This window comes from Pelodiscus sinensis, chromosome 6, assembly GCF_049634645.1.
Source record: "Pelodiscus sinensis isolate JC-2024 chromosome 6, ASM4963464v1, whole genome shotgun sequence".
In the NCBI taxonomy this organism is placed as follows: Eukaryota; Metazoa; Chordata; order Testudines; family Trionychidae; genus Pelodiscus; species Pelodiscus sinensis.
Genome location: NC_134716.1, coordinates 96,527,510 through 96,550,182, shown reverse-complemented (window position 1 = coordinate 96,550,182; position 22,673 = coordinate 96,527,510). Strand labels below are relative to the sequence as shown.

At 45.9% G+C, this 22,673-nt stretch overlaps 1 protein-coding gene across 2 annotated transcripts in view; it reads right to left on the bottom strand.

Annotated features, from left to right (window-relative positions):
• The window catches only part of IL6ST (interleukin 6 cytokine family signal transducer), an 88,917-nt gene that overhangs the window by 32,436 nt on the left and 33,808 nt on the right, over positions 1–22,673 (bottom strand). For both annotated transcript variants that reach the window (XM_006139561.4, XM_006139563.4), the window contains exons 8-13: positions 20,754–20,836; positions 18,656–18,875; positions 7,999–8,175; positions 6,625–6,726; positions 2,940–3,086; positions 1,573–1,713 (exon numbers count right to left, since the gene is read on the bottom strand). In XM_006139561.4, coding sequence (XP_006139623.1) covers positions 1,573–1,713; positions 2,940–3,086; positions 6,625–6,726; positions 7,999–8,175; positions 18,656–18,875; positions 20,754–20,836 — 870 coding nt within the window. The remainder of the gene's footprint in view (positions 1–1,572; positions 1,714–2,939; positions 3,087–6,624; positions 6,727–7,998; positions 8,176–18,655; positions 18,876–20,753; positions 20,837–22,673) is intronic.

The following is a 22,673-nucleotide window of genomic DNA, read 5'->3' as shown; positions in this document are numbered from 1 at the left end:
ATTAGCACATTTTAAATTATAAACACTGTTATAATTCATTTCTCTAACTTCTCATACAAGAATGATACATGGACGCATTGGAGAGGGTCCAGCGGAGGGCAACCAAAATGATTAGGGGGCTGGATCATATGACCTATGAGGAGAGGCTGAGGGAGTTGGGTCTGTTTAGTCTGGAGAAGCGAAGAGTGAGGGGATTTGATAGCAGCCTTCAACTTCCTGAAGGGAGGTTCCAAAGAGGATGGAGAGAGGCTGTTCTCAGTAGTGACAGATGGCAGAACAAGGAGCAATGGTCTCAAGTTGTGGTGGGAGAGGCCCAGGTTGGATATTAGGAAAAACTATTTCACTAGGATGGTGGTGAAGCACTGGAATGGGTTACCTAGAGAAGTAGTGGAGTCTCCATCCCTACAGGTGTTTAAGTCCCGGCTTGACAAAGCCCTGGCTGGGTTGATTTAGATGGGATTGGTCCTGCCTAGAGCAGGGGGCTGGACTTGATGACCTTCTGAGGTCTCTTCCAGTTCTATGATAAGGGGATGGTTTGAGAACATGATCTTGGTAACTAATTGACCATTCATTATCAGTGGGAAATAGGTCAATGGAGGGATGACAGGAGTTACTATAGAGAACTTTCTGGGTGTCTGGCTGGTGAGTCTTGCCCACATGCTCAGGGTTTAGCTGATTGCCATATTTGGGGTCGGGAAGGAATTTTCCTCCAGGGTAGACTGGCAGAGACCCTGGAGGTTTTTCGCCTTCCTCTGTAGCATGGGGCACAGATCACAACTGGAGGATTCTCTGCATCTTGGGGCCTTCAAAGTATTTGAAGGCTTCAATATCTGAGACATAGGTGAGAGGATTATTCTAAGAGGGGTGGGTGAGATTCTGTGGCCTGCATTGTGCAGGGGATCAGACTAGATGATCATAATGGTCCCTTCTGACCTTAAAGTCTATGAGTCTATGAGACCAAAATAGGGTACACATATCCAGCAGAGTGTAACATTAAAATAAAGGGAGTTACTCACCTTGTGCAGTAACGACTGTTCGAGGTGTGTGTCCCCATGGGTGCTCCACACCAGGTGTAGCCGCTCCATAGCTCTGGCACATCCCTACACCTGAAGTGAAGCACCTACAGGGACATCATCCGAAGAAGAATGATAGGTAACATTAGGTATTTTGTCCAAATAATCTCTGAGTAATGCATATTTATATTCATAAGTCGATTTCATAAAGGGAAGGGAAAACATCACAGATCTAACCATCTGTCTGCAATATAAAAGTATGCTATACCTACAAAAACTGTACACACAGCTAATCCATGGAAAAAAATACTTGCATTCTCTTATGGGATCTTCTTCCCTTCTCAGCACCCCAGTTGTTATTATTTTAAATTATGAACACAGAACATTTAGGGAACAATGTCCCTTACTAAATATCTGCAGAGCTCATTGCACAAAGGAGCTATATTGGTTTGGGGCCATAGGCTTTAACTAGAAGAAAACAATGAATTGTGTGCACAAATTAAGCACCCACATGACACACACTTTTTACAATTAGTCTCTATACATTGTTTCTGCTTACCAAACCTTTGTGTAGTAAATGTGAATTCAGGACCACTTGTACCTCCTTCATCTGTATATGCCTTCATCTTCACCATGTATAAAGTGTCACTAGATAAGGAGGAGAGGGTATAGTCTGTTTTGGAAGGGTCCACATTCACAGCTATAAGAGAAAGATCTATACAGTTATTTGGAACAACCTCTTAAATATACACGTTATTCTAAACCATACTACATATGTATGTATGGGAACAAAGCATCCAAGAAACAATTTAATGGGAAGTTACACACTTTCATAGCTGTAATATTGAAAATAGACACAAAGGGGGCACATGACCCTGTCTGTGACCACCAGGCAGGGGTGTGCGGTCCCAGCTGCAGCACTTGGCAGAAGCTGCGGGACTAGGACTTGGCGGAGGGAAGGGGTATTATTTGATAGCAGCCTTCAAGTTCTTGAAGGGAAGTTCCAAAGAGGATGGAGAGAGGCTGTTCTCAGTAATGATGAATGGCAGAACAAGGAGCAATGGTCTCAAGGTACAATGGGGGAGGTCTAGGTTGGATATTAGGAAAAATTATTTCACTAGGAGGGTGGTGAAGCACTAGAATGGGTTACCTAGGGTGGGGGTGGAATCTCCATCCCTAGAGGTTTTTAAGTTCTGGCTTCACAAATCCCTGGCTTGAATGATTTAGTCGGGACTGGTCCTGCTTTGGGTAGGGGGCAGAACTTGGAGATCTCCTGAGGTCTCTTTCGGCCGTAGGATTTTATGATTCTAACAGGGGAAACCACAGGGAGTGTACAGGTCCCACTCTGGAGCTGGCTGCACCTGCTGGACATGGGTGCACAGCCTGGCTTCAGTGGAGCGAGTACTATTGTTCCAAGGTTAATTATCCTTATTGTGATGCGTGCGCCTTATTTTCACTTTGAATTTGTCTAGTTTCCCCTTTTCTACCTTTTATCTGATGGATAGCATAGCTCTCTAATACCAGAGGTCTTCTCCATGTAGACAAGACAAGGATCAAGTCAGCTCTCAATCTTTTCTTTGGTAAGCTAAATAAATTGAGCTCCTTAAGTCTCATTGTATTACATGTTCTCAACCAAATATTTAGTGCTTTTATCAGGGACACTTCTGGTCTCAACTGTAACTAAGCTACAGGGGTTCAAATGCAGAGACAACTACTCTCTCTCTCTCAAAAACTTTAAAGATTCCTCTTTAAAAAAATCTCAACAAAATAAACACTTACAGTTTGATCTGATGAGACAGCTCCTAGATGCACATAATTCTCTATCTTGCTTTGTGCAGTAGTCAGTAACCCAATACTTCAGAAAATTAATATTCAAAGAAATAATAAAAAATAATAATAAAATTGATATTATCTGGCCTTTGTTACCTGTTTCATTTCCACCGATAGTTCTGTATAATATAGTGTAATATCTAATAAACCCATTTTGCTCATCCACTCTAAGAGGCTTCCATGTTAAAACTGCTTCAGCTTTTCCTACTTTTTTTGTCTGAACAGTGGGTCCTTTTGCAGGCACTATAAACAGACACAATAAAGAGTACATTATATTCAGTTAGGAACAGCAATATGTTAATGGACAACATATTGTAATGCTACAAAAACCATGCTCAAACATTTTAGTGGAATAATATTTTGAAGTTGTTATCTGCAAAGTCAGTTATTTCACTGCCTGAAAATACAAACATATTTATACAGCAAATTCCTTTAAAAATCTGACTTCTACATCAACTATATATTTTGAAGAGTTTGATTGTGGATTTGTTTGTGCAAAATAAAGTCATACCTTTGCGGTTACTGACAGATACCAAATTTTGAATAAATAATCCTGCCACTTAAGTTAGCTGAATTCTCTGCTTTTCACACCAGAATATGCTGGGAGAGAGGTTTAAATAATTATTTTTGTGTTTCATTGGAAAAAATCATGACTATTATGATTAGAGTTCATAAAAAATATTTGCTAACAAAATTAAAATCGAGCCAACTGTCATTTTAGTGCAAAGAACATTTTTACTGTTACAAATCACAAAATAATTCAAATTAGTTTTAGAAAGAGTAATGGAAGCTTTGCACATTTCTGATTCAAATTTACTATGTATGGTAATTATTCAATAAAATGAATAATGTTTAAAGTTGAAATCCTACAAATTTAAAACTTGTTTTTACTTCCCTTTTGCAAGCATATTAATAAAAAATGCCATTATATATACAGTAATTCCTCACTTAACATGTGCCTGCTTAACACGTTTTCATGATAGAATTTTTTTTTTTTTTTTTAAGGGAACATTTTTCAAACAACACAACCCCGTTCCCACGATAACACAATTTCCCCTAGGGCTGGCCGGTGCCTGGCAGCAGCGCGAGGCTTCCCCTGCCTCCCTGCAAAGTGGCAGAGGTTTGCTGCTCGCAGCGCCGTTCCCCGGTGACCGCCTCTGGCCGGATGCAAGGCATCTGGCCAAAGGGGGTCAACCGGGGAACTGCGCAGCAAGCGGCAAACCTCCACCGCTTTGTAAGGAGGCAGAGGAAGCCCCGCGCAGCTGCCAGTGACCAGCCAGCTGGGGAAACCCAGCCGCCGGCTGCAAGCCCCCTCCCCTGTCCTTCCCTTCCCTTATCCAGAGCCAAACACCTCCCCTCCCTGCTATAACTCAGTCCCTTTCTCCTTCAACCTTATGTCCCCGGTCCCAGCTGCTAACAAGTGCAGGCTGGAGCTGCGAGCTCATGTGCACTTGAAACGCAACCCTCCCCTTTTCCATTATTTTCAATGGGAAAATTGACTCCGCATAACACGTTTTCACTTAGCATGATCATTTTCTGAAACGTATCTACTATGTTAAATGAGGAATTACTGTATTTAATTTCTTGAACTTTCCTATAAATCTACACAAAATGACTTTGCCAAGTCAACAATGGGCCTCACGTGCTAGTGAAAAATAAAGCAACACATTTGGGACAAATTAGGATATTAGTAATCCCTTACTTTTATAAGAATTATGTTGCAGTATTACTTGGTAAATTTGAAACACAAACAAAAAAATCCAGAGAAAGTGAATTGGTAGAAAAAGTTTGTTCAACTGATGAACTCTAGAAGATTGGGGAAGTACCAGATGTTTGATAACAGCAAGTATAGTACTAATTTTAAAGCAAAACTGGCAACAACAACATAGTAAATGTATCTTTTATCCTTTGCAAAATAACACTCTAGGCGGGGGGGAAAAGGGGGGAGAGAGAGAAGAGAAGGGAAAGAGAAACCGGTCACTTAACTTCTGAAATAACTGAAACACAAGCAGATTTTGCCAAAGAAATGTAGTACCTTTTTGTTATGGAATGGGTAAAAGCAAAATGGCTGATATTTCTATTTTAGTAATAAAACATATATGGACTGTCTCATGAAGTCTTTTAATCAATTTAGATTAGTGTGAATGAAGTACAATATCTTGTGTTTAACTATTTTAGCCATACTTCAGATACATCTAAGTTCCTTTGATGCCTAGAGGTGTGTTTCAAGTATCAAAAGGATCTGCTCAGGGAGATTTCATTTAAAAATAATCTTTAAAGATCTAAGAGCTGGTAATGCTTTAGTGAACTTTGAAGACTATTCCTATTATTTGCAATTAAAAGGAAACGGTAAAAAAGAGACCAAAAAGATCTACAGATTAAAATAGAGTAGAAAGTATTCACCCTGGACAAGTAAAAACTAATATTTGTGAGAATGTGATCCAAAAATCCATACATATTTAATGGAAGGGGAAAATATGGGAAGGTCATAGGTTTAACTAATAATAGACAAATGGCAGGACTGTTCACCACTCTGACATGCTGAGTGCAGAAGATGGGAGCCTGCAAAAGACCTTAAAAATACCTTGCCTCTATAGGCTTTTGCTTAAAAAGACTCCCCAAAGTCACAGATTCTTTGGCCCTGGGAAAGAGACTGTCACCATTCAAGTATAAAAACTCCTTCTGAAACCAAGGAAGAATCACAAACGTCTTCCAGAGGAGTAACCCCAAGAGGGATTGAAAAAAATAACATAACATCACTAAAACCAAAACCAAAAAAAACACACTGTAATTTCTGATAGCTGACCTCTTAGTCTAGGCAACCCTACACAGATCTCCTGAAATTGCCCAGGCCATAAGAAACAAATCATTACCTTAAAAAATGATTTTTATTAACAAAACAAAATACACACACACACACACACACACACACACACTCACTCTTCCCCCCTATTACTCACAGTCCACTTCAAAGTCCAGCCCATTTCCATGCCCATTATTAAAACATCCTGCTTGCCCAATGCCAGTCTTAAACTTACACAAAAGAAAAATGGCCGGCAGATATATCTACAATTCAAATTTCAGCACTGTATCCCATTGGTTCTTCTGGCTCCCTGCCAACACCCCCAAGCTACCTGAGTTTAACTCTTTAGTCACCGAATGTTGACCAGCACTCCTATACATCACAACAACTTTGGACACAAATTAATCAATGCAATTCTGAGTTGTATATGCAGAGGTATGTCATGCAACAAGCACATGAAAGTCCCTCTTTGTACAGCTCTAGTGTGACTACCCAGCAAATACTGCTTCTCATACTGGACACCTTATTACTAGAAAGTTATCAATCTAGCAGAGGGAGCTTAGATTCAGAGCACCATAAATGACTAGGAACCTGAAGTGAACAATCTATAATAAATGAGATTATCTTGCCTACGGAATAATTATATGGGAATACAACATGAAGAATGGAAATGCTGAGGAAAAACTTTTAGGGCAACATGGAATGAAATTAGAAAAGGGAAAGTTTAAGCTGAATATCAGCAAACAGCTTGTGATATTCTGACAGGGGAGCTGCTTTCCCAAGGGAAGCACCACAGACATTTGAGAATTATAAACTGGAGAAAGCCATTACTATAAAAAGTGCACAACAGAGGAAACTCGTGCATATGCAGGAAGATAGGTGACCTGATCTAGTAGGTGTCTCTCCCATTTCTATGATTTTATCATGTTAGCCAAAAAGGTCAATTCAAATACTTTAAAATGTGCATTTTGTACTTACTGCTTTGTTGAAGATATGCCTTTGTAGACTGTCCATTTCCCTGCCCATTATTATATAATGGATGAACAGTTATCAAATAACACTTGAATGGCTTTATATTTCCTAATACAAGAAATTTAAGAAAAATATTTTAGTAAAGAAAGATTCTAGTTAAAATGTAAGATTTAGTTCCTTTCCTTCATTTAAAAACAGTTTATCAATGTACCTTACACTTACAAACTCAACTGAATTTCTAAACATTGCCAATAAATAGTCAAAGGAATACCTCAGCCCAAAATTTTAAAGTTAATGAGATAACAGTTCTGCAAACCTTATTAACAAAAGTATGTAATCATATTTCCTTGCAACTGTTGTCAACCCAAAGGCTGTGTCTACACTGGCATGAATTTCCGGAACTGCTTAAAATGGAATACTATTCCGTTTTCAGTTTTTCCGGAAAAGGAGCGTCTACATTGGCAGGATGCTTTTCCGGAAAAGCCCTTTTTCCAGAAAAGCGTCTGTGGCCAGTGTAGACGCGCTTTTCCGGAAAAGAGCCCCAATCGCCATTTTCGCGATCGGGGCTTTTTTCCGGAAAAGATTACTGGGCTGTCTACGCTGGCCCTTTTCCGGAACAGTGTTCCGGAATAAGGACTTATGCCTGAGCGGGAGCAGAATAGTATTTCCGGAATAGCGGCTGATTTTGTACAGTAGAGCGTCGTTGCTTTTCCGGAAATTCAAGGGCCAGTGTAGACAACTCGCAGCTTATTCTGGAAAAGCGGCTGATTTTCCAGAATAAGTGGCCCAGTGTAGACACAGCCAAACTGTGCAGCATTGTACTACTGCTGAGAACCTAGAGGTGAAACTTGAAACCGAGCTACATGAATTGCCACACTAAAGCAAGAATAGACAGTGTACAAGTAAGTTTTAAAGTTCTTTCATGATTTAATATAAAATGGATTTTTTGGGAAGTCTTAACCTGAATGGCATGCCCTTCAAAGCTACAGTTCTTGATTTATTTCAAAACCTAGGATTTATAGTTTTATTCTTAGGTGCCTACAATGTGTTTAAAACTATATTAAGTTTTCCAGCAGTTTTAACTGCCTGCAAAAGATCCATATGGCACTTAAGTCTTGCAGCAGAGTCCCACTAAGTATCAACCATTAGTGACAGCATGCTATTGACAATTCAGCACATTTTCTATTTCTGATTTTTTATCTCAATATTTTATAACAGTATGAATAAAGTGGATCTTGATGAAATGTATAAAGTGAGACTGTTGTAAGAGAGCCACTGAATAAATCCAAAATGAATTAAGTTCCTGAGAAACCTTATTGGCTATTCTTAAGTTCAATAATGAGCACAATATTTTTAGTATAATATTGTTTGTAAATATACCTTTTAAAAATGTGCCTTGAGAAGTTCCAAGTTCCTGCTGCCATTCTGTGGTGCAGTCTGAGCTGTCAGACACCACACACCATTCAATCACATATTTAACAACATTATTGTTAGGAACTTTCCACTCAACCCAAAGCTTGCCATCCTTTGGAAATGCCTTAAGATCTTTCACAGGAGCTGGAGAAGAAGAAAAAAGGAATGAGATTACATTAATACAGAACATCTTCACTAGATACCTCTCGCCTAGCATGAAGGTACCTGAAATTATGTAGAATCATAGTTTAAATTTACTTTTGATCAAGAATAACTATCAACATCTCTACATTCATAAAGTTTAGTGGGCATATACATCTACTGCTGAAGGAGGAATGAGTGCTAACTCTCAAGGGTAAGCAGGCTTTTTTCTGTTTGTTTTTTTCTTTTTGCTCGTATAGCCTGATGGGGATTATATATTTGGAGACTCCGGGAGTGGGAGTAAGAAGTCTACTAAGCTGTGAGCTGACTGTTCATTAGCAAGGCTCTAGTCTCCTTTGATCCTTTATTCACCCTGATCTCCCTTCTCTTGTGTGTTAATAAGAAAGTAGGATTAAGCATGTCTCTCATTGGTCTAAAGCCCAAGCTAAGCAACCCAGGGAAGCTAAGGGGGTGGGGGGGAGCGGTGTGTGCAAACAGGGAAGTTTGAAAAGAAAAAAAGAATGAAATCGTGATGGCTCAAAAAGGCCCACACTGTTAATACCAACACTGCTCCTAGCTCTTCCACTTGCACCTGTGACTAGATGGAGACTCCAACTATGGAGTCCTCTGCTGAGCTCCTGGTGTGGATCTGCATGGGCTGCAACTTGCATTTCCTGGTCTCTTCAGAGGCTGAGACCACCATCCAGCATAAGGTATGCTTACTAGTAAAATCTCTTAGGAGGCAGATAAGAGACCTACATGAGGTGGTGACCAAGCTGAGGAGCATGTGAGCACATGAAGAATTCATTGGAAGTATGCATATGGAGACCTTGATAAAGCTATCATCTGGAAGGCTGCAATAGCACCACCAAGAGAGAAGGAAATGCTCTTTCACAGGGAGGAACCTGGCTACTTCTAGCAGCAAGCAGTGCTCCACCCCCCTCCTAGCCCAACATCCATAGAGTGAAAAACTGGTATGCTGCCCTGGCAACAATGGAATTTCCCACAAAAGGTGGAGGAGAAGCTATGTACCCAGAAGGCTGAGAGGATCAGGGCCATCACTCCCCAGAGGAAATGAAAGGTGGTGCTATTGCAGTCTTCCAGATTATAGCTTTATCAAGGTCTCCATATGCATACTTCCAATGAATGTATGAGACCCTTTTTAAGGGGAATGGAAGCATTCATCAGCCATTTGACTGAGAATTCCAGCAGATATTCTGCTTTCCAGGGGCTCACATATGAAGCATTATGGAAGGATGGCAGAGTATCATATTACCCTGCACTACTCATCCAAGTGTGCACCAATGATACTGCAAGGTACAATCCCAAGCAGATAAAAAACAACTACCCTCTGGAAGTGAGGGTGAGGGAGCTGATTGGTACAAGTGGTGTTTTCATTGATCCTTCCAGTCAAGGTGAGGGGTTCCAGGCAAAGACATCCTGGAGCTGAATGTGTGGCTGTGCAGATGGGGTTGCCAGAAGAGCTTCAGCTTCCTCGACCCTGGGATGCTGTTCTGAGAAGAACTGCTAAGCAGAGATGGGGTTCACATACCAAGGAAAGGGAAGAGTATCTTCAGATAGAGACTGGCTAACGTAAGAAGGAAAATTCTGACCTAGGTTTGACAGGGACAGAAGACTAAAGCCCACAGATAATTCCAGGACATGGACACTTGAGGAAAGGGTCAGAATCTGGCAGTATCATGGGCAATCCACAGCAGGGACAAGGGAGACAAGAGAGAATATAGAGAGGAAATCTAATTAACATCTTAGACGTCTGTATACTACTGCCAGTAGTATAGGCAGGGCTTGACAAACTATAGAATCTACTCGCCCGTGGTGAGTAGATTTCAGCCACGTGCCCCGTTTACTGGCGGCGCGCACATGCGCAATGCGGCTCTTGCACATACGCAGCGCGGGGCTGGCGAGCGGCTTTTGCCATCATTTGTCAAGCCCTGAGTATAGGGAATCACTAGTGAATGATCACGATTATGACATGATGTCACAGATTTGGTAGGTCAATTTACATGACTTGAATATTAGTATAAAAGGGTACAGCTTTTTCAGGAAGGACCACAGGTGAACATAGAGGAGTGTACTCTGGGGTGCAGCTCTGGTAAGAAAAGGGCCAGCATGTTCAGCACATAGGGGAAGATCAGCTGTCTGTAGCCAACCAGACTCCAAGTGCTGCAGCCAGTCAGCTCTTTGGTGTTAAAATCCTTACCTGTCTGCTTGGAATTCAGCTGTATTCATAGCATGTGATTGCTGCATTTACCAGCCTGACTTGGAATGTAGGCGGTGAACCATTTTCTAGGGAGAGGGAGCTAGGCTGGGGACAGAGCCAGTTTCTTAACAGGCTGCAGGTGCTGGAGGAGACAGCTTGGGCAGGTCAGCAGCTTCTTGGCTGACTGCAGTGGGCGGAGGCCGGGAGGGAAGGCAGCCAGGTGAGAAGCTAAGCAGATTCAGTGTCTGGCTCCCGTCTTCAGCATGAAGACTGCAAAATCCAAACTTTCCTCTACCCTGAGATCATGGGCAGCAGGTTAGTATAATTTCTGGTGGTGTCTGATTAGCCACGCCCCCTGACAACTCTCCCCTCATTACCTCCAGACGCGTGGCTAACAAGCTCGGGGCAAGATGGACACATGACCAGAAGTAAAAGGTGTCATGTCACCCCTCTTGAAGGGCTTTTCCCACCATCCTCCTTCCAACAGGGATTAGTTTGGCCCCCACCAACCCTCCCCAGCATGCAGCTATCCTGCAGTTGCATTAACCCAATGTGTGTGACATTAACTCAGGGGCAGAGAGTTGGGGGAAGTGTTCCCTCTAAGATTATGTCTATGTCTACACTCGCGGCTTCTTGCGCAAGTACAGCCGTTCTTGTGCAAGAATCCACAGAGCAGCCACACTGCTCTTGAGCAAGGAAATTTACAGTACAGCGTGCATGGTAAGATAGGGCATCTTGAGCAAGAGCTACGCTCTTTTCTAACACGTGTAAGCTCTCGTGTGCAAGAGGGCAGTGTGGATGCTCGGCAGGGATTTCTTGCGCAAGAAACCCCTATGGCTAAAATGGCCATTGGAGCTTTCTTGGGCAAGAGCGTCCACACTGCCATGGATGCTCTTGTGCAAAAGCACAGCTCACACATGGCAGCGTGGACGTGTTTTTGCGCAAGACTTCTTGCACAAGAACCCTTGCGCAAGAAACCGCAAGCGTAGACATAGCCTAAGAGTTTTCTCCCACGAGCAGAATGAATTTTGTGTTGTGCACCTGTACTGAGTTCATGTGGCTTGTTTGGATGTGCCACTGTGGCACCCAAGTTATTAATAAATCTCTCATAAATCTCTACCTTTTCCCTCTGCTGCCATGTCTCCTCCCCTTGCTCCATCAGCTCCTATGGTGCCTGCTTCCCCCCAACCCCTCACCCTCCTCTGCTGTCCTGACTCCTGCCCTTCTCACTGCCCTCAGCCCTCCTGAGACCTGCCCCCCTACATCAGCCCTTCTCTCCACCCTGTGCCCCCTCTTTCAGTAGCCCCACTCTGATCATGCAAGCTACCCCTCCTCATCCCCTCTCCTAACACCTCGCTCTACACACCTGCCCTGCCTCTCTCCTCTGGTGCTGGTCCCTCTCCTGCAGGTGTCTGCCCTTCTGCTTCACCCCCAAAATCCCCTGGCATCTGCACCCCCCCGGTGCCTCCCCTTCCTTCACTGCCCCTGCCCCCTTTGACCCTGATGCCCACCCTCTGCCCCCATTCCCCTCATGCCCCTGTGCCCTCACATATGACTTGCTCCATCCCCACCTTCCTCATGCCCACTCCTTCTTTCAAACCTTCTCCCGGCACCTCCCCCTTCCTCTCTAGCTCCCAATGCCCTTCCCCTCTCCTCTCTCAGCATCACCCTGTCCCCCCTTCCACTGACACCTCCCCTCCTGCCCTTTTCCTCATTGCCTCCACTTGGCCCCCTGGCATTTGTCTCTCCTGTACCCTGCCCCTTGGTGCCTTCCCCTTTCTTCTCCTGACCTGTGCCCCTCCCCTCAGCACAAGCCCCTTCCTCTCCCACCCCTTCTTCCTATTTTTCCCTCTCCTCCCCACCTTCTGCCTTCCAGTTTGTGGGGCAGCGGGGCTGGAGTCTGCGATCAGGCCCTGCCGCCTCGCTGTCTGTCGAGGGGACATAGGCCACTCTGGAATCCGCTGCCTGTTTCTTCTGGGGCTGCGGAGTCTGAGCATCCGCCCCGCGGGGTTGCCTTCTGGGTTCCTGCTGCTACAGGAGGGTGGACACTTCCCTGAGCTGAGCTCACCGCCTGGGCCCGGGTGGACTCCCTCTCCCTTGTCTGCCACGCCGCCGGCATTTAAAATACCCGGCGCGTGGTGTAAGCATGAGCCGCAAGGGTGCAGGGGCGGGGTGGGGCTGGCCCACCACGCCCGCTCGCTGCAGTGTCCACCCAGGGGCGAGGCCTCCAAATCCCATCACCCCTGTCTAGTGCGCAGCGTGCGCATGCTCTGCAAGGGCACAGGGGCGGGGCCAGCCTGCCGTGGTAAGGGATGCGGGCACCCCGTTACAATTCCTCTTCTCCTCTGGGGCCAGAGGGGCAGCGGGGGGTGGGGAGGAGGAGCAATATTCAGAGCCAGGGGAGAGACCCAGCTCCAAATATTGGTGGAGCAGGGCCCCCGGCTCTAAATATTGCTGGAGTCTGGGCACCACAAGCCCATATAACTCGCCGCCCATGCCTGAGACCCATTCTGAACCTCCCAAGCCAACGCAGCAGCTTTCTGACACTCTATCCATACAGGCTCCCTGGATTACAGCTTGACTTGACTCTTTGGCAGGCCCATTGACCGGGGGGAGGGGAGGCAGAGAATGATAAAGATGGCAGTTACCCTGGGGCACAACCTCTGTGGCCAGCCCAGGCTGCTGCAGACAGGGGCTGCTTTGCGGGATGCAGAGCAGCCTCTTTCCACAGTGACTCTGGGCCCTCCATGGGCAGAGGCTGCTTTGTGCCCCTCTTGCACTGCTGCAGCAAGGCGGAAGGGCGGGGGGGGGGAGGAGGGAGAGGGAGAGAGAGAGTGTGTGTGTGTAAAAAAATAGCCTTTTAAGCCAGATTTCCCCCCCACTGCCTCTGATGCAGAGGAACTGAGAGAAGTTGAAGATAGAGGGCAACTTCAGTGCAACTGATCTTGAAATGACAGAATTCATGATGTTAAGGAATGACAGGAGAGAAAATAACAGAAATAATCATAGAATCAGAATACTAGAACTGGAAGGGAACTCAAGAAGTCATCAAGTCCAGTCCTTTGGCCTCACAGCAGGACCAAACATCATCTAATTGTCCCTCAGAGATGTCTATCTAACCTGCTCTTCAGTATCTCCAATGATGGAGATTCCACTATCTCCCCTAGGCAATTTATTCCAGTATTTAATCACCCTGACAGGAAGTTATTCCTAATATCCAACCTAAACCTCCCTTGCTGCAATTTAAGTCTATTGCTTCTTGTCCTATCCTCAGAGGCCAAGGAGAATAATTTTTCTTCCTCCTCCTTGTAACACCCTTTTAGGGTATGTCTACACTACAGCACTAATTCGAACTAACTTAGTTCGAATTAGTTAATTCGAACTAAGCTAATTCGAATTAGTGCATCTAGACTTAAAAACTAGTTCGAATTAGCGTTTTGCTAATTCAAACTAGCATGTCTACACTGAGTGGACCCTGAACTGAGGTTAAGGATGGCCGGAAGCAGTGCCGGCAGGGCATCAGATGAGGACTTAGAGCGTGGAGCTGCTGCCTCAGGCTAGCTGAGGGCTGTGCTTAAAGGGACCCGACCCCCACCCCGGACAGACAGTTCTCAGGGGTTCCCCGCTTGCAAAGCAGTCCTGGCTTGGAGTGCCCTGAGTGCCCACACTCGGCACATCACAGCACTCGGCCATCAGCCCGGCTGCACTTGCCGCAGGCTGCCATACGGAGGAGGGGTCAATCAAGGGGCTTCAGGAGAGTTTCCACCTCGAGGAGCCCGCAGAGCCAGCCCAGTCCTCCCCATCAGGGGCTCGTACCCCATTCCTCCCTCACCTCCTTCCACTTACCCCTCTCTAGCCCCCCTTCCTGATGTTCAAAATAAAGGACACGTGTGTTCAAAAATAGAAACTCTCTTTATTGAACAAAACTCAGGGAGACTGGGAAAAGAAGGTGGGCGAGGGGAAGAGAGAGGGTGGGAGAGGGGAGGGCAACTAAAATGATCCGGGGTTTGGAACAGGTCCCATATGAAGAAATGCTAAAGAGACTGGGACTTCTCAGCTTAGAAAAGAGGAGACTGAGGGGGGATATGACAGAGGTCTATAAAAGCACGAGTGGTGTGGAGAGGGTGCATAAAGAAAAGTTCTTCATTAGTCCCCATAATAGAAGGACTAGAGGACACCAAAGGAAATGAATGGGTAGCAGGCTTCAAACTAACAACAGAATGTTCTTCTTCACAAAGCAAATAGTCAACCTGTGGAACTCCTTGCTGCAGTAGGCTGTGAAGGCTAGAACTATAAGAGAGTTTAAAGAGAAGTGAGATAAAGTCATGGAGGTTGGGTCCATGGAGTGCTATTAGCCAGGGGGTAGGAATGGTGTCCCTGGCCTCTGTTTGTGGAAGGCTGGAGATGGATGGCACGAGACAAATGGCTTGGTCATTATCTTCGGTCCATCCTCTCCAGGGTATCTAGTGTTGGCCGCTGTCGGCAGACAGGCTACTGGGCTAGATGGACCTTTGGTCTGACCCAGTACGGCCATTCTAAGCTCAGGGTTCAGGGTCGGGGGTCTCAGTGGACCACCTTGATTTTCATGCCAACCTGCTCCTGGGTGGCCAGGCTGGTAGCTATCCTGCCCTAGATGGCCACTTTCCTGTGCCTAGTGCGGAGGTCGTGGATGAGGTCCACGGTGTCTGCACTAGACCAGGCGGGCGCCCGCCTCTTGCGGACCTGGGCATGCTCCCAGGAGCCACCAGCCTGGTCCCGGGAAGAGGCGGAGGGCTGGGTGGCAGCGAGTGGCCAGCTCGAGCCGTGCCAGTTGCAGGGTCTGCTGGCTGGGTGCTGGCAGGCTTGCACCTGGCACGGGCACCGTAGCCAGACCGTGCCCCTTTAAGGGGTCCGGGGCCGGGAGGGGGGCAGAAGAGTTTCCCTGGTGGTGCCCAGAGTGGCCACCAGACAAAGCTGGGGAGGGCTAGCCTCCCACTAGTTCGAATTAAGTGGCTACACAGCCCTTAATTCGAACTAGTTAATTCGAACTAGGCGTTAGTCCTCGTAGAATGAGGTTTACCTAGTTCGAATTAAGCGCTCCGCTAGTTTGAATTAAGTTCGAACTAGCAGTTTGCATGTGTAGCGCCTATCAAAGTTAATTCGAACTAACGGCTGTTAGTTCGAATTAACTTTGTAGTGTAGACATACCCTTAGATACTTAGAAAGTGCTATCATGTCCCCCTTCATAATATGAGACAGTGGAACTTCAAGGTGGAAGAATGTAACAGAACTCAGAACTGATAGATAAGATCCTGTGAAAAGCAAGTCTAAGGAGAAAAAAATCTCAGGAGAGTGGACAGTGTTTTCAGAAAGACTTTATTATAGGCACAACAGCAAGCTATCCTGATTCTTAGGAAAGAGAGGAAGTATGGTAAGAGACATCTTAATTTAACCAGGATATCTTTAATGACCTGAAGCTCAAAAGAAGTCATACAAAAAGTAGAAATGTCAAATTACAAAAAGGATTAATGTATTTCTCTCTCCCTCTGTTTCTCTGTACAAAATTAGAAAGGCCAACACCTCCTCCCCCCCCCCCAAAAAAGGGGATTGGAGACTTAAAAAATAGAGAAACACCACGTTAAGAATTATAAGTTCTTGGCGGGCCCTGACTAAATACATCTTAGAATACTTAAGGAACTGGCTGAAGAGATATCTGAGTAACTAGTGGTCATCTTTGAAAACTCATGAAGTGGAGAGATCCCAAAGGACTGGAAAAGGACAAATATAGTACCTTCTATAAAAATGGGAATAACGACAGATCTGGAATTTCCTGGGTTATCTGCTTAACTTTAGTATCCATAGCAAATGATGGAGCAAATAAGTAAATAATTTACTAGGGAGTTGCACCCCCTGCTCACTACGCTCGCCAACCCCCCTCTGCCTACTGCAGCTAGATCATGGCCTCCTCTCCTACCCGTGCCGCAGCAGGAGGGAAGCCGCCACCAGCTCTTCCTGCGGTCTGATGGAGGCTGGATTGCAAGGCCTGCCCCAGGATTGAGGCTGGGGACAGGGTGCTGCAGCAAGATGGGGGCTGGGCCCCAACTGGAGCTTTGTTAGGTACAGGAACTCGTCAACCCCCTCTCCGGCCGCTATGTGTGCCGCCACCTCCCCCCCTCTGTCTGCTATGCTTGCCACCTCCTCCCGGCCGCTATGCCCTTCCACCAGCCTGTTCCTTCACCTGTTTCTTCCTGCCACCTCACCGCAGGGCTGGAGGATACAGAGTCTACTAGGCTGGGCCCTTTGCTAGAGCTCTGGTGTGCAAGGGGAATGTGGGGAGTGTCATTCTTCTCAGTCAGGGAACACATCAGTGAGGGTTTTTAATTTTTTGTTGTTACTGTTTTTTGCTTCTCATAGCCCCTTTTTCTGTGGGTCAGCGGCCCCTGAACCAAAAAAGGTTCCCCACTCTTGCTGTAGAATGACCACAAGGGGGTAGCAAGGGGCCAGAGATGGGGACTGGGACAGCTATAACCCCATTGAGCCAGCAGAGGTGGATAAAGGGGTATCTATACATGATATACTTTAGAGTGTGTGTCTGTCCCCCAGCTGGAGGACATGCACCTTCCCCTGGCTATGCCCACTGCAACTGCAGCAGCCATGGACAGGTGCTTCTCACCTGCCCCCAAGCTGCTGCGGTGAGAGGGCTGGGGTTGGTACAGCCTGCATACTGAACCCCTCTTGCCCCACCCTGCCCTAGAACAACGATTTAGATGAAGAAAAACAAAAATTATTTGAGTTCAGGACCCCAGCAATGTCAGGTAAATCTTCTATACAGGCAGTCCCCGGGTTACGTACAAGATAGGGACTGTAGGTTTGCTCTTAAGTTGAATCTGTATGTAAGTCGGAACTGGTGTCCAGATTCAGCCGCTGCTGAAACTGATCAGTTTCAACAGCGGCTGAATCTGGATGCCAGTTCTGACTTACATACAGATTCAACTTAAGAACCCCAGGCATCCCCAAGTCAGCTGCTGCTGAAACTGAGCAGCGGCTGATTCCAGGAAGCCCGCGGCAGGGGCTTCCTGTAGTCAGCCACTGGTCAGTTTCAGCAGCGGCTGACTTGGGGATGCCTGGGGCAGAGCAGCTGGGGTGCTGCTGGGTTGGTCCAGTAGCGCGGCCGCTCCTCAGCGCTACTGGACCAACCCAGCAGCACCCAAGCTGCTCTGCCCCAGGCGTCCTGATTCAGCCGCTGCTGAAACTGACCAGCAGCGGCTGAATCAGGACGCCTGGGGCAGAGCAGCTGCGGTGCTGCCGGGTTGGTCCAGTAGCGCCCAGAGCGGCGCTACAGGACCAACCAGCAGCGCCCAGCTGCTGTACCACAGGCGTCTGGAGCAAAGCCGCGGAGCACGGGGGCAGCGGGACAGCCCAGACGCGCCGTGGCTGTCCTGCTGCCCTCGGGCTCCGCGGCTTTGCTCTGCTTTGCTCCCCGTCCCCCTGGTCTGCAGACCAGAAGGATGGGGAGCAAAGCGGCGGAACACGCGGGCAGCAGACAGCCCAGACGCGCCTCTGGGCTGTCTGCTGCCCGCATGTTCCGCCGCTTTGCTGTGCTTTGCTCCCCGTCCTTCTGGTCTGCAGACCAGGAGGACGGGGAGCAAAGCACAGCAAAGCGGCGGAACACGCAGGCAGCGGACAGCCCAGAGGCGCGTCTGGGCTGTCTGCTGCCCGCGTGTTCCGCCACTTTGCTCCCCCTCCTTCTGGTCTGCAGACCAGGGGGACGGGGAGCAAAGCAGAGCAAAGCGGCGGAGCACGCGGGCAGCGGACAGCCCAGACGCGTCTGGGCTGTCCGCTGCCCGTGTGCTCCGCCGCTTTGCTCCCTCTCCCTGGTCTGCTGGAGACCAGGGAGAGGGCCCCGTTCGTAACTGCGGATCCGACGTAATATGACTGTTAGCACAAAGGATGTTATGCAGTCAACTGCAGAGGAAGTAGTTTGCATAATCACGGTTGAGTAGGGAGATTAATTTGTGGCCCATCAATATGTGGACACACTATATGAAAGAGACCTATACCAAGGAGTGATCACATTTATTCCCCCAGTTAATACATATGCTGGCAGTTTAAAAACAAAGAAAGCGGAAGCTCTTCCAGTATTATATTGCAAGTATGAGACTTAAGTATAACATTAAGAGATGTAAGAATCTTTTTTTAAGGATTCTTATTTGGGCGATTTTCTTTTTTTTTTAAATAATTAAAAATCTATTTGATTTCTTAAAAATCAAGAAAGAAACTAACCTTTTGAATTACTTGCTGGAATAAGCAAAAATGATGGAGGAGATCCACCGATCTTGTTATGAGCAGTTACTGTCACTTCGTATGTTCCATTTGTTAAATTTAAAGTCAGGTTTGTGCTATTAACATTGTATGTTGCAGGTGATGGTGACAGACGTGACCTTGCTCTCACAGTCACTTCATATCTCAATATTATTCCATTGGCTTCAGAAGGGTCCAATTTCTGTTAAAAAATGGTTTGGTTTTATTTAAGGTCTTACTGATGTTGACCTCTATTATCTGTACCTTCCAAAAGATTAATTTCTTTACTTCAAACTTTTAAAAATGATTTACCCTGCTCCATGCATGTCATATTTCTACACAATTATGAAAACAGAAACCAAGAGTCCAATCCCACAAAGCTCTCTCTCACCAAAAATCCTTATTCACATCAAAAACACTTGCATAATTGGGCCTCAGGCTTTAACTGGAATGCAAAATGATATTATATCAGTTTCTATTAATACTATATATGAGCTAAGTTTTATTATGAATAATAATTAATAATACCAATAATCAGAAAAAGGAAAAATATATTTGTCTCTACGTTATTTCTAATATTTCCTCTTCTCAGCTATCTGAATGCAATCCTCTCCATTCTCCTTAATCACCATATATGTTCTCTAAATAGTTATAAGAAATCAGCAAATATCAGTTCTAAACCTGCTTTACCCTTCTGCACCCAACTTCCATGCTAAACCCGGCACCTCCTCCACAGAAATGTGCGGCCCTTGACAACTTTTCAAAATCTTGGAGTGGTCTCTCCCCTGCTCTGTACACTGGTTATATCTAATATTTGCATCATGCAATATACAGGCAGTCCCCGGGTTACGTACAAGATAGGGACTGTAGGTTTGTTCTTAAGTTGAATCTGTATGTAAGTCGGAACTGGCGTTCAGATTCAGCCGCTGCTGAAACTGACCGCCAGTTCTGACTTACATACAGATTCACTTAAGAACCCCAAGCTCCCCAAGTCAGCTGCTGCTGAAACTGATCAGCGGCTGATTCCAGGAAGCCTGGGGCAGAGCAACTCTGCCTCGGGCTTCCTGTAGTCAGCGCTGGTCAGTTTCAGCAGCAGCTGACTTGGGGACGCCTGGGGCAGAGCAGCTGGGGTGCTGCTGGGTTGCTCCAGTAGCACCGCTCCTCGCTCCTTGGCGCTACTGGACCAACCCAGCAGCACCCCAGCTGCTCTGCCCCAGGCGTCCTGATTCAGCCACTGCTGAAACTGACCAGCAGCGGCTGAATCAGGACCTGGGGCAGAGCAGCTGGGGTGCTGCCGGGTTGGTCCAGTAGTGCCCAGAGCGGCGCTGCAGGACCAATCGGCAGCGCCCCAGCTGCTCTGCCGCAGGGTCCACAACAAAAGCCTGGTCTGCTGGGGGGGACGGGGGACACACTAGCTGCGCCCCCCCCCCCAGCAGACCAGGGACACGGGGAGCAGAGCCGCAGCGGCAGCAGGGTGCCACGCCTCTGAGGCTTTGCTCTGGCAAAGTCTCAGAAGCGCGGGAACCCGCCGCTGCTGAGGCTTCGCTCCTGGTGCCTGTGGTCTGCTGGGGACGGTCCCTCTGGCAAAGCCTCAGAAGCCCGGGAACCCGCCGCTGCTGCGGCTTCAGTCCTGGTGCCCCTGGTCTGCTGGAGACGGTCTCCAGCAGACCAGGGGCACCGGGAGCAGCTTACGAATGGGGCTTTCTCGCCCCGGAGCTCGCAGGCAGCAATCCGCCACCTCGACCTCCGGGGCGAGAAAGCCCCGTTCGTAAGTGCGGATCAGACATAAGTCGGATCCGCGTAAGTCGGGGACTGCCTGTAGTAAGACAGATGACAGCTATATTTATTGTCCACACTTCAATGTACATGTAAATATTAATGAAAAAATATTTTTGCTACAAAATATAATAAACTTAGAGAATGTGATAGGTGTTTATAAAATCAGGACTATTCTGATTAACAAAATTCAAATTTTGTTAAATAAATTGTTTCCCTTCCACACCAAAAAATTATTTTAAAGAGTGCCTATAAACTATTTCTATTGTGCAATCAGGTAATCATTTGTAGTACTCCTACTTACCTTCCATATCAGATGTACAGCCCAGAAGTTTGGAGAGTGAAACATGTCAATCTTTCTCCACAGAGCTGGTCCCTTAGATGGTTCTGGTAAGGGGGAGAAAAAAGCAAATCTAAGAAGGAATGCAGAGATTTTCTTCATTGTTTTTAACCCATTATACTTTAACACATCATTAGTCTCCTGCATTTCTTTTAAAAAGTGTAGCCAACCTAGACTATGCTGTGTTTCAGTATTTCCTTGTGAACCCTTCCGTAAAGATGGCGTGTAAACTTGAAAGCTGGTCTCTCTCATCTATAGAACATACCAATGGCCATTCTGGGGCAGACCAAAAGCTCATCTAGCTCAGTATACTATCTTCTGACAGTGGCCAATGCCAGATGCTTCAGGAGGAATGAACAGAACAGGTAATCATCAAGTGATCCATTCTTGGTCCCTGATTCCTAGGTTCTGCTCATAACCGAATATAAATTTGTTAGTCTCTAAGGTGCTATGGGACTGTTTTTAGAAGTTGGTCTAATAAAAGACATTAGGCCACTCACCTCATGCCTACCCTAAAAAACCCAAGAGATTGTTAAATGGAATAATACCATGGGGTTTTTCAGAGTACAGCTTATCTAAACTGGGCTAGTGTCCTTATGGCTGAAAGCCAGGAGAATACACTCAGTCTTTTAGAAGATTTTCCATACAGGAGCTACTACCACTACAGAAATATGACTACCATCTTTGAATGGATATTTTGAATCTTGATATTTAGATTCTTACTATTTCTCCTGGCACTTGTATTGTTAGAATCTGAAATCTTACCTACAAATGTTTTTAAATAAAAAATCCAAGTGATTAATAAAAATAACAATTATTAATAAACAAAACCCGTATCTTCCTTGTTTGTACAATAATCCTGATTTAGAACTTCTAGCAGCTTTGCTGCATTTTATGGTTTTATGCAAGGCTTCAACATCATCAAGATTGAGGCTCAACAATAGCCACTTTCCACCTCTCTTGTGGAGTAGAACCAAAATCAAGGGAAAACAATGTGTGGATGGGAAGGAGGAAAATTTTCCCCTTCTGTGCCTTACATTATGTGGCAAGTGAACATTTGGGCAACTGTTAGTAATTTGGAAAGTTTCTGGGAAAAATGGTGTACAGACCTTTTAATAATTAAAAAATACCACACAAATATTTCCATTCATAGACTTTAACATCAGAAAGGACCATCATGATCATTCAATCTTCTCATGGGAGGAGGACAAGTGAAAGTGCTCAGCAAGAGAGTTTTGCAATTCTGACTGTACCACTGTGGCAGCGAATATAGAAGAGGAGCATATCATCTCACATCAATTACCAGAACTGCTACCAGTATTACCGGACAAGAGTATGTCAAATTATACACATTTGTTTTTTTCTACCCTTAAATATAAGGTAAGGGTAGCTAGCTTGAAGGTGGAATGTTCTTTAAGCATTATAAACTTACATCTACTATACCCTTTCTTGAAGAGAAGATTGGTCATGGACAATTACCCTCTTCTAAAAATTTCACACAAGTCAAGGCATAACATCTATCAAAATGAAGGTAATTTTAGACTATTTACACAGAAAGCGCTAAAGTGCTGCTTTAACTTAACCTGAAGCCAAGTATTTACACTATATTGTTAAAAAAGCTCCACCTGACACTGTTGTAAGAGTGTGGCTTTTTAACAAGGGAATGAACACAGAACTCATCTTTTCTGCAGGCATGGCTCCTTCTGAAGTTACCACCTTAGGCCTACTACTCAGCCTACATTCTAAATCCCTTCTATCAAGTTATTCCGACCCAGGGCCGGCTCTAGGCACCAGCATATAGGGCAGGTGCTTGGGGCGGCACTTTGCCAGGGGCGGCATTTCTGGTAAGCAGCCAGTGCCGTCCCTTGCAACACCTAGCCCCGC